The sequence below is a fragment of the Phalacrocorax aristotelis genome, chromosome 1, assembly GCF_949628215.1.
Source record: "Phalacrocorax aristotelis chromosome 1, bGulAri2.1, whole genome shotgun sequence".
Taxonomy (NCBI): domain Eukaryota; kingdom Metazoa; phylum Chordata; class Aves; order Suliformes; family Phalacrocoracidae; genus Phalacrocorax; species Phalacrocorax aristotelis.
Genome location: NC_134276.1, coordinates 150,103,163 through 150,117,120, shown reverse-complemented (window position 1 = coordinate 150,117,120; position 13,958 = coordinate 150,103,163). Strand labels below are relative to the sequence as shown.

Genomic DNA, 13,958 nt, shown 5'->3' with positions numbered 1-13,958 from the left:
TGAACACATTCCTACAATCCATGGATTTATTTGTATGTAGGTGTAAGCACCAAAAAAACACCTGTATCATTACATGGTCATATGCACGTACATTTGTGCACAAGTACACACAAAAGTGTGTGGGACTGCTAATGATTTCATGACAACAGGAATGTCTAAGTGTTGTGCCGATTTTAAAAGTTGGGAAGATCATTTCTTGTCCCAAATCCACTGCAAAACACACAACCCTTATTACATATTTGTGCTAACTAGGCTGGGTGCCTTTATAAATTGCATAGTTAAAACAGCCTGGATTTGATTACCCGTTAAAACGTTGTTGCAAAATTCTTGGCCAGTGTGCAATGTTCACATTGCCTGGCTTTAGTTCATATAGATGCTCGAGTCCGACTTCAAGCATGGCCATAGTTTATCACTGGAAATAATAGATAAGCGAAGACTAGCCAAGAAAAGTTCTCTCTTCTTGTAATGTTGTGTATGTGTGTGTGTGTCACTAAAGAGAGACACACACGCACGCACACACACATATATGTATATAATATCTATATAAAACTATTAGATTTATTTTACAGTGACAAGTGTTGCCTGGAAACTGGTTGCTATGCAAGTTAAATTCTGAAGAGTAGGAGGTGTGTAATTAGCTTTAAATATCTCTGTGGTTAGTAATTACCCTCAGAAATCAGTGACACAAGGGGATGTGTTCATGGAAGGCAAACTTTAAAAGGTCTGTTGATTAGCAAATGGTATCCTTAGTTTCAGGCATGAAGGTGAGATGTTGAGGACCCTAAGTTTTGTTTTTCTGTTCAGAGTTAGCCCTCGTATTGGGCTTGCTCCTGAACATTGCTGAATGTTGGAAATGTTCCACAGATTCTGTTTGACCTCATCTCCTCAAGGACTTAATCCAAAGGTCCATGGTATATAGCAGGCATCTTTTCATTGACTATCCTGAGGCTGGGTAAGGTCCCATTGCAGGCCATAAATATTAAATACAAGAAGAATAATTATTTTTGTGGAAACTGGGCTAAAAAACCTCTCAGGGTAGCTGTGATGGATGTTGTAACCAGATTAAGACATTGCTTGAAGAGGTTTATTCACTCCTAAATGTTGCAAATCGGGCTTAGGACTTTAGGACTTTATTCCTATAGCTAAAAGAAGGATGATCACAACTGTTGAGTCATATGAGAATGAGAGAATTTTTCTCAGGGTGAACTTTAAAGTTATTCTCTACCACTCTTGAACAATAAATCAAGACTAGAGCCTCTCTTCACAGAGATTTGCAGTAGCCTAAGGATCCCTATCTGAAAAGAACTTTTCCTTTTCCAATTTTTCAAGTCGCTACTGGCGCCGATGGAATCGATTCTGCAGAAGGAAGTGCCGTGCTGCTGTCAAGTCCAATGTTTTCTACTGGTTGGTGATATTCCTTGTGTTTCTCAACACCCTTACCATTGCCTCTGAACACTACAACCAGCCAGACTGGCTCACGGAGGTCCAAGGTGAGGAGAGGCTGATGGTTCTGTTTACTGTGGTCAGTGTCAAAAAAGGGGCTGAGGGAAGAGCTGATGCATCAAACCGCACAATGTAAAAGGAGCATACACAGCTCCAAATAGTCCTGTCCTCTGTCTGTGGAGGATCTTAAATAATTAAAAAAATCTGTCTACGATGGCAGAAGTTTCAGGGGAAACACAAGTTCCTTGTTTCTAGCCAAAGCAGTGTTCCAGTGGGTGTAGGTGAAATTAGGAGTTTATGCTAAATATGTTTGCAGCAACTGGATTTCCAATTTATGGATAGCTAATGGGAGCCACAGGTTCTCCAAGGTTTTCCCTGAAATGGCATTTATGATAAATTCTAGTTACCAGGGAAGTGAGGAAGGAAGAGTGCCTTGTAAAGTTCTTGTCTGCAGAACAGTTGAATCCTCACTGGAGGTGAGAGCAGCTGAAAGGCTTAATTAAGCAACAGTAGGTAGCACAGCAGCTCTTCTATTCCCACTCTCACCTGCAGATGACAAGTGTGATGGGAGGTCGTGCACAGGAAGGCATGTCCCTGCCGTGGAGGTTGTGTGGTTGTGTAATACATCACAGCTGTATGTGCAATACATAAGAATTGCTGTAAGCATCTTTGTAAAACATTTCTGTGAATGAGATGCCCAGGCTTTTGAAGTCCATTTTTCACCCAAGCTTATATGAAGTTAACATTTCAGACTGATCCCAGAAGAGGTTTCTTATAGGCAAGGGCTGATGGTTAGATGTGATGATCTTTTGACTAAGTTTCATTAAACTGTTTCTGTTTGTTTTTCATGAGACACTGCCAATAAGGTACTGCTAGCTCTTTTCACGGCAGAGATGCTACTGAAGATGTACAGCCTTGGTCTCCAGGCCTATTTTGTGTCCCTCTTCAACCGCTTTGACTGTTTCATTGTATGTGGAGGAATCCTGGAAACAATTCTGGTTGAAACAAGGATCATGTCGCCACTGGGCATTTCGGTGTTGAGATGTGTTCGACTCCTAAGAATATTTAAAATCACAAGGTACTTTTGTGCTTCTTTGGGAATGAAGGAGGGCTACTGTAAATGCACAACATATGTAGGTACAAGTCACTCACATCCCTGTTTTTACACTTTTCCTACCACTAATTGGATAGCGAGAGTGCTAGGTTGACAGTCCTCATCTTCTGAAGTCTGTGGCAGGATGGGGAGGGCTGTACAGACTGAATATCCCTGATGTGAGTGGAAAGGATTGCTGAGGAGTCTGGCATAGGGGGCTGGAGACCCTTGATACCATGCAGAGTGCTAAACTGAAATCTGGAAGGATAATGTGAGCTGAGCTTGGGCTCTTAGGATTCCCTGCAAAAGGGAAAGCAAAAACAAAATAGCAGATAGGCTTGTGACCTTTTCTATTGCTTTATGGTGACAGAGAGGAGCCTGAAAGACTGCTTTAAGCCAAAACAACATTTGACTGAGGAGCCCAGGCCAGCTCCAGCAGACTCAACAATGGCCTGAGTGGTAGATAGTGTCAACAGCAGCAGCTATAGGCAAAGGATGTTGCCAGCCCTTCTCCTTCAGAGGAGTCCAACGTGAGGCAGCAGCTTTATGAAGAATCCAGACTTTTCCAGACCCCAGTCTCTCTTCTTTTTCCTTTTTCTTCTTTCTCCTTTCCCTCTGCATAAAGGCACAGTGGCGTCTATTAAACAGTTACTGCTCCTGCAGTCAGGTACCTCCAAAACACCAGCTTGGTTTGGCAGGAGTTTTTCAGCTTAAGGCGAGGTTGTAGGAGAGATCAGCTCCCAACTTACCCAGATGGGAGCTTTTGGAACAAATCTATCCAAGTTCTCACCCGAAGCAGCACAAGGTCTGCCTTTTCCCATGTGGGCACCAACCAGCACCTTATAAAAAGTTTGAAGTGGTGGAAGAGTGTGTTTTCTGCAAGCTCAGCTATGAAAATGGCCCTAGAATTGCTATAAACTCCCCCAAAGGAAATTTATGACAGATTTGAGATAAAAAGTACAGCCCATGAGAAAAACAAGACCAAAACTGGAAGACAGTCAAGATGGCAGAGCTGCGAGGCAGAAAAAACAACAGACTTGGACTTGTGCATCATACAAGATTTACCCTTAAAGCTTCTGAGCCTCAACTCTCTGGCAGGGTGGATGGTTTTCAAGGTCACATGGCAGAGACAGAAAATCAGTTTACAGTCTCAGAGAAAAAGGCCAAAGCATGCCCGCAACTATTAAAAAAGAAAAAAAGGTGGTCTGTTTAGATGTGTGATCATAGAAGAGGGAAAAATGTTCCAGCTAACAAGGGCTTCTAGCAAGAAAGGCATCTTTGCCCTTTAAGAAATACTGGGGATCTCTCATCTGGTGACTGTTTTTCCTGGATCTTTGGGTCTGAAAGCTATCATCACTGAGTCCCAGGCCTGGTTTCTGAGGAAACCAGTAGCTGTTTCAGGCATTGGGTAATCAGATACACTCAGGGCAACATACCAATAGCTATAAAAGCATAAGCTTCAACATAGCATCCTGAAGAGGTCATTGTTTTTTCAAGACATTTCTCCACTCCTACACAAAATATATAGTCTAGCTAAGAGAATTTTGTTATAGAAAGGCAAATGCTGAGAGAATTACATTAGTACTTTAGGAAGCTTGAGCTATTGGAGTACTCAAATATTCCTAAAGCTTCTGGCAGAGACTTAATGTTGGAACCAGCCAGCAGTAGGACTAGTTATATTTACCTTCATTCTGCAGCAGAACTAAAATACAATTATGCATGGAAACAAATGTTACCTGGAATAAGTCTCCTGCAATTTGTACAGGGGTCTGCATGTGAAGTACAGAGCTGAGGAGTAACTTGTAATGAATAATGTATTAATCAGATTTTGTGGTCTTTCCTGTTCCTAAAATATTGGCAAGTACATTGCAGTAGTCTCAGATTTATCTGTGTTTTTTAATTATTCATAGTTTTCTTCATGATTTTTCCCCTCCATGGGTGAAGTTCACCCTCATGTGGAAGGCCCTAGCACAAGCCTCCAAAGCAGTATTTTAGGCCTACTCATGTCTTACTGCAGGAGAGAATATTCTGGCATTAAAACAGAATTTTTACTTCTGATGTTCTCCAGTAAAATATAAATTTTTTCATTATTCACTCAGGTCTAAATACAATGATGATTTATTGACAATGTTATCAATACTGGTGGAATACTCCACCTGAGTGCAATGATAATACAGAAAGATACGATCCCAGAAAGCTGGGAAGGGTAGGAGGGTTGATAGTGTAATGTTTTATGTCAAATATATATTCATGAGCAGTGACATGGGGACATAGAGTGGAGATGGAAATAGCGATAATCAAGGGCTTTAAAAAGTTACAAAGCAGAAAAATTACTCTGGTGAGAGTGTATCAGTAGATAGCCTAATCTTTATATATTTGTATGGATTTTCTGTGGTAAACACCAAGCACAAATAAATTCTGGGTGCGTCAAGATGATGCACTTCTAGGAAAAACACAGATACAGTTCCCTAATACAATAGAAACAAATAAAGACACCATCAGATAAACAATACATCATTTTAGAAACCACATTTATAATTTCAAGAGCAAATGTTTCTACCAAAATTATAAATACTCTTCTGAATCATTTAATCTTTACATTCGACAAGCAGGCAATATAATCTGTTCAGTTTATTCTCCCTCGTTTTTACAGGGCTGTGCAGAAAATCTCCCTTTGCTATGAGAAGACAAATTATTTTCTCTTTATAAAGTAATTTACTTGCTTTATAAATCCCTATATTTAGTCCTTTATACTTAAAAAATAAATCAATTTATTTGCAACAGCATACTGAAGTTTGATATTTTGTACCTAATCCTGCCACTAGATACGTCACTGTTAACTGTAGGGAGGAGACATAGGGCGCTTTTTTTTTTAGTACCTGCTTTCAGAGTGGTTTTGTATTAGATGAACAGTGTGGGAAGCTTTCCTACAATGAGACTGCCAGCTGTTGCTACTCTTTTAAGATCTGCATCTGTGATTGCCAGTATCATAAAAACATAGTGGAAGGCAAAGGAGAGGAGAGGGAAGAGAATAAAAAAACACATGAAGTTCTAATCCAGTTCTGCAATTGATTTTTGTGTGAGATGTTGAACGAACCATTTAACTTCTCTGCCTCATTCCTCCGTTTTGAAACAGGGATCGTAATTACATCCTACTCACTGGGGTTTTGCAGTGCCTCATTCACTGGCATCCCCAAGGGTCTGAGATCTGCAAGTAGGAGATGTTAAGAAGCACACTCACTTCCCTATAAGTCTGAGGAAGGTGCAGGGCTTTCTCTCGTACCTCCCATTATATGCTACCTGGTCCAACACTTCCGATTCTGCCCGGCAGTGCCACGAGATTTATTGTAACTGTTTTTTCTTTGTAGTATACTAACCAAAGAGGATGAAGTAGTGAGAGAGACTTTCTTTGTGTAGTCTTCATCCATTCCTAACTTAAAAGTCTTGTGTTTCATTGAGTAACCCCAGACCTCACTTTGAGGGGGTGTTCATGTTATTTCTGCAACCACCTAATGTGATAGATGGTAAGCTCAGTTCAGGCTCCTAGGACACTACGATAAGACAATTGTGATTTTCACATCCCAGTCAAGTCTGCCTTATCCTATCCTTTTTCCTTTTTCTCTTTTCTTTCCCCCAGATTGGTTTCTTTATTTTTCTAATGGCACTGCATTTCTAGCTAGCACTCAGTGCACAGATAAAACAGCACTAATCTTATCACCAGGTCATCTCACTTAATTGCTTTAAGTTTGATAGTTACATAAGAAACTGAATTTCAGGTATTGAGCCATTTGTAAGAAATGAAGAGCTGATAAAATTTTGTGCAGTTGCACCCTGAGATAACAAGACATTTAAGCTTAAAGTGAGTCACTGAGACTATTCAGATGGGTAACAGCTCTACTGTATGCCTCTTAAGGGCACTGCTAAAAAGACCTAGAAAAAGTGTGTCCTGTCTGACATTGGAGGGCTTGGAGAGGTATTCTGGACCCCATCAGTTTATGGTTTAAGAATGCTGAAGTCAGTCAAGTTTCACCAGAAATTAATTTTTCCCTTTTCCTGTGTCACTTTCTCTTCCTCCCAAAGTGTGAAAGTATGTGAGCTGTAAGCATAAATGCAAATACAGTGAGCTGTTACATTGCATATTCAGTGTGGACATTTGGTGGCACTGAGCACATAGCTTCCATGCCCTTACCTTTGCTCAGTAGTTTTTCATTGCTCATCTCTTTAATTGCAGTTAAACTTTAAAGCATTCTGGTTTTCTCTGAAGTGCTGAAGCTGGGCTGGAGGGAAAACGTCACAGTTCTCTTTGAAGCTCAGCCCTTGGAGATGAACCAGTTGCTGAATTTCAGAGGACACGGCAGTGTCCCTCTGCAGATCAGATTGCTAACCTTCATAAAGTGATAGGGCTGCTCAAACATTCCTGTCTTCCATGGGACAAGGAAAGTTGTCTTTTTACACTGACATTTTAAAAATACTTATTTAACTGGGATTTCAAGAACCCTTGTCTCCAGTGACTACACTACCTTCAGAACAGATTTGTATGTTGAAGGATCAGGCTCCCTCAAAGGAGCGAGAGCACTAGACATGTCTGCCATCCTTCTCAAGTGGAACTTTTTTCTCCAAGGAAAATATGGCTAGAAATTCAGAGTCCTCTAAGGAAAGAAATGTTCAATGTTAGGGGCTTTGGGAGGAGGTAGTGGAGGATATTAGCCATGGCAGAATCTCAAAGCATGGTAGTGGACCGCAAGAGATGGTGTTAGAAGGAAGACTTAGAGATCACAAACAAACGTTACTAGCTTGCTGACTTATGAAAGCTGTTGAAGTTTGCTAGTAATATGCATTCAAAATGAGGTGATTGGAAGATGACAGCTGATCTTCAGCCCGGTCTGAAAAATCTGTTAGATTCAAAACTCCATAAAAGAGAAGAGGTCATGACCAGCTAAGAAGTAGGCTAGGATTGGTTGAGCAGATGCAAGATCAAAGTGGAAGTTACTTCATGTGTTATGTGGTAGATCCTTTAGAAATGTTTTCTGAAGCCTTTTTCCAACACATGGCTACTCTGCAGGCGGGCAAAGAATGCAAGCAAACTGACACGTTGCAGCAGAGCATGCTGCTGGCATCTTTTTGAATCCTAAAGTGGGATCACAAGGGCAAGAAGATTATTTCTCTGCATCATGCATCACTCTGATCTGGGCACAAGCCTGAATACACCAGGAGAACAGGACTTAGCCATCCTCTCTCTTGAATGAAGCCCTTCCAAAATGTTCTGCAGCCTGCTTGAGGAAGTATAGCAGGTTTGATATCCAAAAAAGCAGTTATGTTGTGCTCTTCCAAGAGCAAAGGAAACACTGGGCTTCATGGGTGTAGATCTGGAGTCTCTTTTAGGGGCCATGTAAAAGGACCTTTAATATCTTTCTCATTCCTCTCAATCCCAGAAAGCTTAGCAACCTCTGTCTGTGAGTGAGCCCAAGCACATACTCACATACACCAGATTTTGGACAAGTTTGTATTTGCATCCAAACTGTTTCCCCATCTGCTCTTGTTAGTTATTACAGGCCATTCTCTGGAGTGAGGTATTCTGGCTGCCATAACATCTGTGACTGTTGTAATGAGGTTGGTTAGAATGTAACTCACTGAAGCAGCAAGAACTAATCACTGTATATTGATATAAGATTTGCAGAGCCTTAGATGGAGAGTGCTGCAATAATCTTCTGGATGTGCATATGGGGTAGGGGGTGGAGGGAATTGTGTATGTACACGTGTGGTAGTAAAATTACTCATTAGCTGCAGTAGGTCTCATTATCTTAGGGAAGCACATCAATGATTCACTGCTTAACAGGGTGTTTGGAAATGCCTGCTTATATGCAGAAGGCAGCCTGAATCAATATCCTGTGCAGTCCATAAGCACCTGTCTTGGATTGAAGGAATTTTAGCTGCCTTTATTTTCTCTTCCAGATACTGGAACTCCCTGAGCAACCTCGTGGCTTCACTCCTGAATTCAGTCCGCTCCATTGCTTCCCTGTTGCTGCTTCTCTTCCTCTTCATTATCATATTCTCACTCCTGGGGATGCAGCTTTTTGGCGGAAAGTTTAACTTTGATGAGATGCAGACAAGAAGAAGTACATTTGACAACTTCCCCCAGTCCCTCCTTACTGTGTTTCAGGTAAGGGCAAGAGGGGTCCCAATGAGGCCAACATATTGTGTTTACGTGGCGCAAAACAGAGAGCAGGTCCTGCACCCTTCCCTTACAGCCTGGCAGTCCCCAAGGCTGGACATCAGGCTAACAGCTCCAGGAGCAAGGTGCCATGCTGTGTTGCCAGCACAGGGATATTCCCTCCCAAGGTGGGGAACCAAAGATAAAGCCCTTGAGTGTAGCAAGGCCATCAGGTCTTAGCGGGGTAGGACAAGAGAGTGGCCATTGCCATGTCCCAGGGCAGCAGCTGCATGCCAAAGCCCACCTTGCAGCCATCCTCCCCCCTCCCACAGTACTGGGGAACAAATATCTGCTCACAGCACTAGAGAAGTAATCAAATGGCTGACTGCGGTTTTTGGGAGTGATCAACGAAGAGCACGAGGATCATGATTTTATATTCAAGGTGAAGGGAAGTGGCAGGGAGGGCTGTGCTGAGGGCTGTCTTCAATGCTATAGGTTGCACAGCCTGTCTGAAACAGCAGATACATGGGAGGGAAATGCCTGTGAGAGGTGAGGAGACTTGACCAGAGTTTTCTGGGAAAGCCATTTGGCTTCAGCCATCACCTTCAAGGGGGCATCTGGGTTTATTTTATACTTTGAGCACACGCCCTCTTTGCATTCTCCTTGTTCTGGTTTGGGGTTTTTTTATTTATTTATTTTCCAGATGGACACAGCCAGAGTCTCCAACCATCCTGGGGAGGGGGTGTTCTCTAGGTTTAGTAGATATCTTTGTATTAATGGGGTTTTCAAATTCTCTGTGTGGTCTAACACTGTATCCCTTATTGGTGGGAATGTGTCATTTAGATCCTGACTGGGGAGGACTGGAATTCGGTGATGTATGATGGGATCATGGCTTATGGCGGCCCCTCTTTTCCAGGAATGTTGGTCTGTATTTACTTCATCATCCTCTTCATCTGTGGAAACTGTATCCTTTGATGCTACTCTTTTTCTCCAAGTGGGGCTGAATTTAAAGCCACCCTTTAGTACTTTGTTATGTCAGAAAATAATGAATTTCATACCTTACTTTTTACCTTTTCCCTAGGTCTGAATTTTGGCTTTGCACTGGCAAAAGTTAAACAAGTTGGTTTAATTTTAGCTAGTGCTAAGGCATATAAACAGTTGTAAGAGCCAACTACCTGCCAGTTCCACATGCTACCTTTTATTTAGTATCTTTACGTTTAGTGTTTTTATTTTTCATTCCCCTTAATTCTCTCATAGGTTTTTCTTTCCTGCCTTCTCCAGAAACTAATCTCTGTGTGTACCTACTGTACTTACAGCATATTTTTGCTTTAATTACCTTTTCAGTAATATATTCCACATGCTTTCATCCAAGCCTTATGTGGAATAAAAATATGTATAATCTACAATATGCTATATACAAATTCTGTAATAGGAGTAACATATGTTTGACATAATTGATTTATGTGAGATCATATATTAACTCATGTATAAACTAACAGGAACTGTGTCCCATTTCAGTTACTGCAATCTGTGTGTTCTTCAAACAGAAAATCTTGTGCTCTGTTATCTTCCAGCCTGTGTTGGTGTTAAGTAACTTCAGTTCTCTCTGGCTTCAGGGTGAAGTGAGGGCACTGTATGTATCTCAGAAGGTACAAAGCTCATTGCATGATTACGCCGTGTCTTTTCACAGGAATTTGCATAGAGCATAGAGCTATGGTTCTATTCCATATCTCAGTTTGCTCCAAATTTGTTCATGTTTAGTTTCTGCTTCCCTAATAAATGGCCCTCCTGTGTCAGAGGTGATATTTCTTTTTATACTGATTCCTCTATAAAGCCACCTTGTCGTCTCAGTCCAGCTCTTCTGGCCTTTCCGCATAATTCAGATCTCTCAAACCCCATTATATGACATTTCAGTTGACCTGCATGCCCTCTCTTCAAAGCGAGATGGTGCAATCCCACTTATCTGAAGGTTGAGGTAGGCAGTCTGCCTGACAGCTTAAAAAAGCTACAATTTGGATCTCCTTGTGAACCACAGAGGAAAATGTGAGCCAGCTCTACATGCTGGCTGACTTTGGAGCCATTAGACCTTGGAACCCAGGGAGCAGGGGTGGCTGTATTTCCAGACTAAGCCTTGAACTGGGGTTTACTTAAAAGTTATCATAGTATAATAAGGCCCACTCTCAAGAAATATATAAAAGAAGCTGATGTTCAGATTTGTAACACGAGATCTGAACACTGACTGGCAAGGCAAGAGAACAGTTGTGATTCCTTGCCCTTCAGCTACATGGGCATGACTAGCTGTGCACGGGCTCTCTGCTAGGAGATGGCAGAGTTGTCAGCTCAACCTTTAAATGCCCAGAGTAAATTAATTCCTTTTTGGTTGCCTCAGAAATGCTAATAAGAGTGCTGTGCTTGCTGTCCATAAAATCCATTCATGTCTGTGGGAATACCTATAATGAGGGTGTCCAACTCAAAAGTAGAAAGCGCCGGAGCCTTATGGTATGAGGCTCTTGAATACAGGAGTGCTGTAATAAAGGTGGCCTAAGTAGTCAAAGACGCAAAGAATCCAGTGCTCCCCTTATCTTCAGTGGGATTTGTTGCACAAGTGAGACTCTCTTGGGAAATCAAAAACTAAAATATAAGCCTGGACTTAGATGTTTTATATCAGTCATTCTGTTGTGAAATTTTGGAAACCCCACAGAGTGTGTTAGCCATTTGGATGGAAAGTGTAGGTTTGTGCACGCTGGATAGGCACATCCTGACTATTTGTGTAAAATGGAAGTTTGGAAAAATATAAGCGATCTGATGACAGGTTGCTAAAAAATTTCAATTAAGAAATCTTTGGTATAATATTGTTCAGCAGTTTTCAAAGCCTCTTTTCTTTAAGTAGCACACAAACAGATATCCTTCTGAATGTATTTTTGGCCATTGCTGTGGACAACCTTGCTGATGCTGAGAGTTTAACATCTGCACAGAAAGAGGAGGAAGAGGAAAAAGAAAGGAAAAAGCTAGCTAGGTAAACCCATTTGCATACACCTATCTATGCTCATATGCATGCATTCCTGTGAGTATAACCACATATTATGTACATATATATGTGCAAGTAAGAATGTGTGTATATGTAATATATGTGTCACTTCCCTGTGGGTGCGTATAGATTATATATATGTGATTAATGTAATTATATATGGAATTATGTATATATAAATTTTTATGTAAAAGAATTCAAACTAAAGGACAAGAAGGTGGCGTGAGCTGGGAGTGCCCACAGTTGCAATGATGTGAGCAGAGGAAAGGAAGCCTGGGTGACTGATGAGCTCTCAGGGCATCAGCAGAGAATGAGTGTGAAATGGTGTCAATGTTACAATCCCAGTTGCATCTCCCTGTTACCTTCTGATTGCTTTGGACCACAAGGCACATTTTCAGACTGTCGTTCCCCCAACAAGATTCAACAGCTTCCTTATCTTTTGATGCCACATTCTGTTTTTCTCTTGCCTGTTCTTTTAGTGTTTCTGCAGACTCTTAGGAGGCACGAGCTGGTTGTAGAGTTTCTCTGTCATTCCCAGCTGCCCACAATGGGGAAGCCTCTCCTTACTCGTTATTTCCATTCACTGTCTTCCAGGCTGCTTGGAGGAGATCTTTTGTGCAGATCTTTCTGCTTCATCCAGCATGCTAGTCAACAGTCTGGGAGTGCAGTGAGGGGCAAAAATTTGTAGGCAACCTAGTGGAAGCCCACAGGATATGGGTTGAAAATGGTTCATACTTTTGCCATTGGGTGAACAAAGAGATCTCCGCTGACAGACCTAGAAATACGCATGTGCACAAACACACAGGCACATACTTCACACACACACACATGCATCCCCCCCCCACACACAGAGACAAACATGTGGCATTGAGAAAGCTATAAACTAGAAGGATGCTATATAGAATTAGAGCAGAGTCTCTGCCTTGGCCTGCAGATAAAGACAAGGTGGAGCCACTGGTATGTAAGCTGGACTCAGAATGGAGGTGCCAACCAGCCAATTGTTCTCATGGTGTGTGCTGTAGTACATGAAGTTCCTGAAAGTGAAACAGTTTCTCATCTTTGTAACTTGCTGCTTTTTATCTTGTAAAATTGTTAGGACTGCTAGTCCTGAAAAGAAACAGGAGATAGAAAAAACAGCTGTGGAGGAGGAGACAAAAGAGGAGAAAATTGAGCTGAAATCGATCACTGCTGATGGAGAATCTCCGCCCGCTACCAAGGTAAGGTCTGCTGCCAGCCAGCACCCTCTGTGCGGTGATGGCATGAACAGCTTGGGCTTCTGAGGGAGTGAAAACCCTCTGCCTATTCTGACAAAGGCTTTGCTGCTTCTCCTTCCATTTCTGCCAGATCAACGTGGATGATTATCAGCCCAATGAAAATGAAGAAAAGAGCCCATATCCCACAACAGAAGCACCAGGTACATATCTTCTTCCTTTTATCCCTGGTTTGACAAGGAAAAGTTCCAGTTGCTAATGCATGTAAAGCCAAACTGTGGTAGCAGGTATGCTGAACATGTAATGCTTTCACGACTGGACAGGGTGATGTGCTGGCCTGTGTTTGCACAGCTGTGGACTTGATCCTTTGTAGTCCCTCTACTGATTAGTCATAATTCTGTACTTCTAAATACAGAGCTTTACAGAGAACCAAATCAAATCATATACAAATCTCTTTATATGAAAATCTACATATGACTTTGCTTTCAGTCTATTTTTTTAGAACTCACTGGTCGGGGAGACTCACTACAGATACTCATGAAAGACAAAGTGCTGAATGCCTTTTTGCACTTTTTTCTAAACAAAAAAGACAGTGTGACTTATTAACATAATTCCAAAGGCATAAGATCTCAGCCCAGAATTGGAAAAAACAGGCTAGAGCATTAGTTAGGCTAGTTTTCAAGTCAGTTGGACCTAATTAACTTCATCCTCAGATACTTAAAAATTGGTTGAAGAAATCTCAGAACTTCAAGCAGTTTTTTTTTTTCAAGAGAACCTGAATGGGTGGTAGGGTTGGAGCAGAAAAATTATAAGCTAGTCAGTTCAACTTCCGCTCTTGGAAAAGTGCTGGAACAAAGGATTAAATAAACTACACGACTGCAAGATAAGGAAATTATAAACAGCCAACACAGATTTGCCAAGAGTGAATCACCTCAAACCACCCTTATTTTCTTCTAAAAGGGACCAACAAGACTATTAGACAGGAGAAAAGAAGTGGATGTCATATTCTTTAGGTTTCCTAAGGCTTCTGAC

At 41.5% G+C, this 13,958-nt stretch overlaps 1 protein-coding gene across 1 annotated transcript in view; it reads left to right on the top strand.

Moving 5' to 3' along the window:
- The window catches only part of CACNA1C (calcium voltage-gated channel subunit alpha1 C), a 488,252-nt gene that overhangs the window by 378,560 nt on the left and 95,734 nt on the right, over positions 1–13,958 (top strand). Inside the window, exons 12-18 of the mRNA XM_075115730.1 lie at positions 1,330–1,490; positions 2,296–2,521; positions 8,489–8,696; positions 9,531–9,651; positions 11,589–11,703; positions 12,812–12,932; positions 13,060–13,129. Of these exons, the coding sequence (XP_074971831.1) occupies positions 1,330–1,490; positions 2,296–2,521; positions 8,489–8,696; positions 9,531–9,651; positions 11,589–11,703; positions 12,812–12,932; positions 13,060–13,129 (1,022 nt within the window). The remainder of the gene's footprint in view (positions 1–1,329; positions 1,491–2,295; positions 2,522–8,488; positions 8,697–9,530; positions 9,652–11,588; positions 11,704–12,811; positions 12,933–13,059; positions 13,130–13,958) is intronic.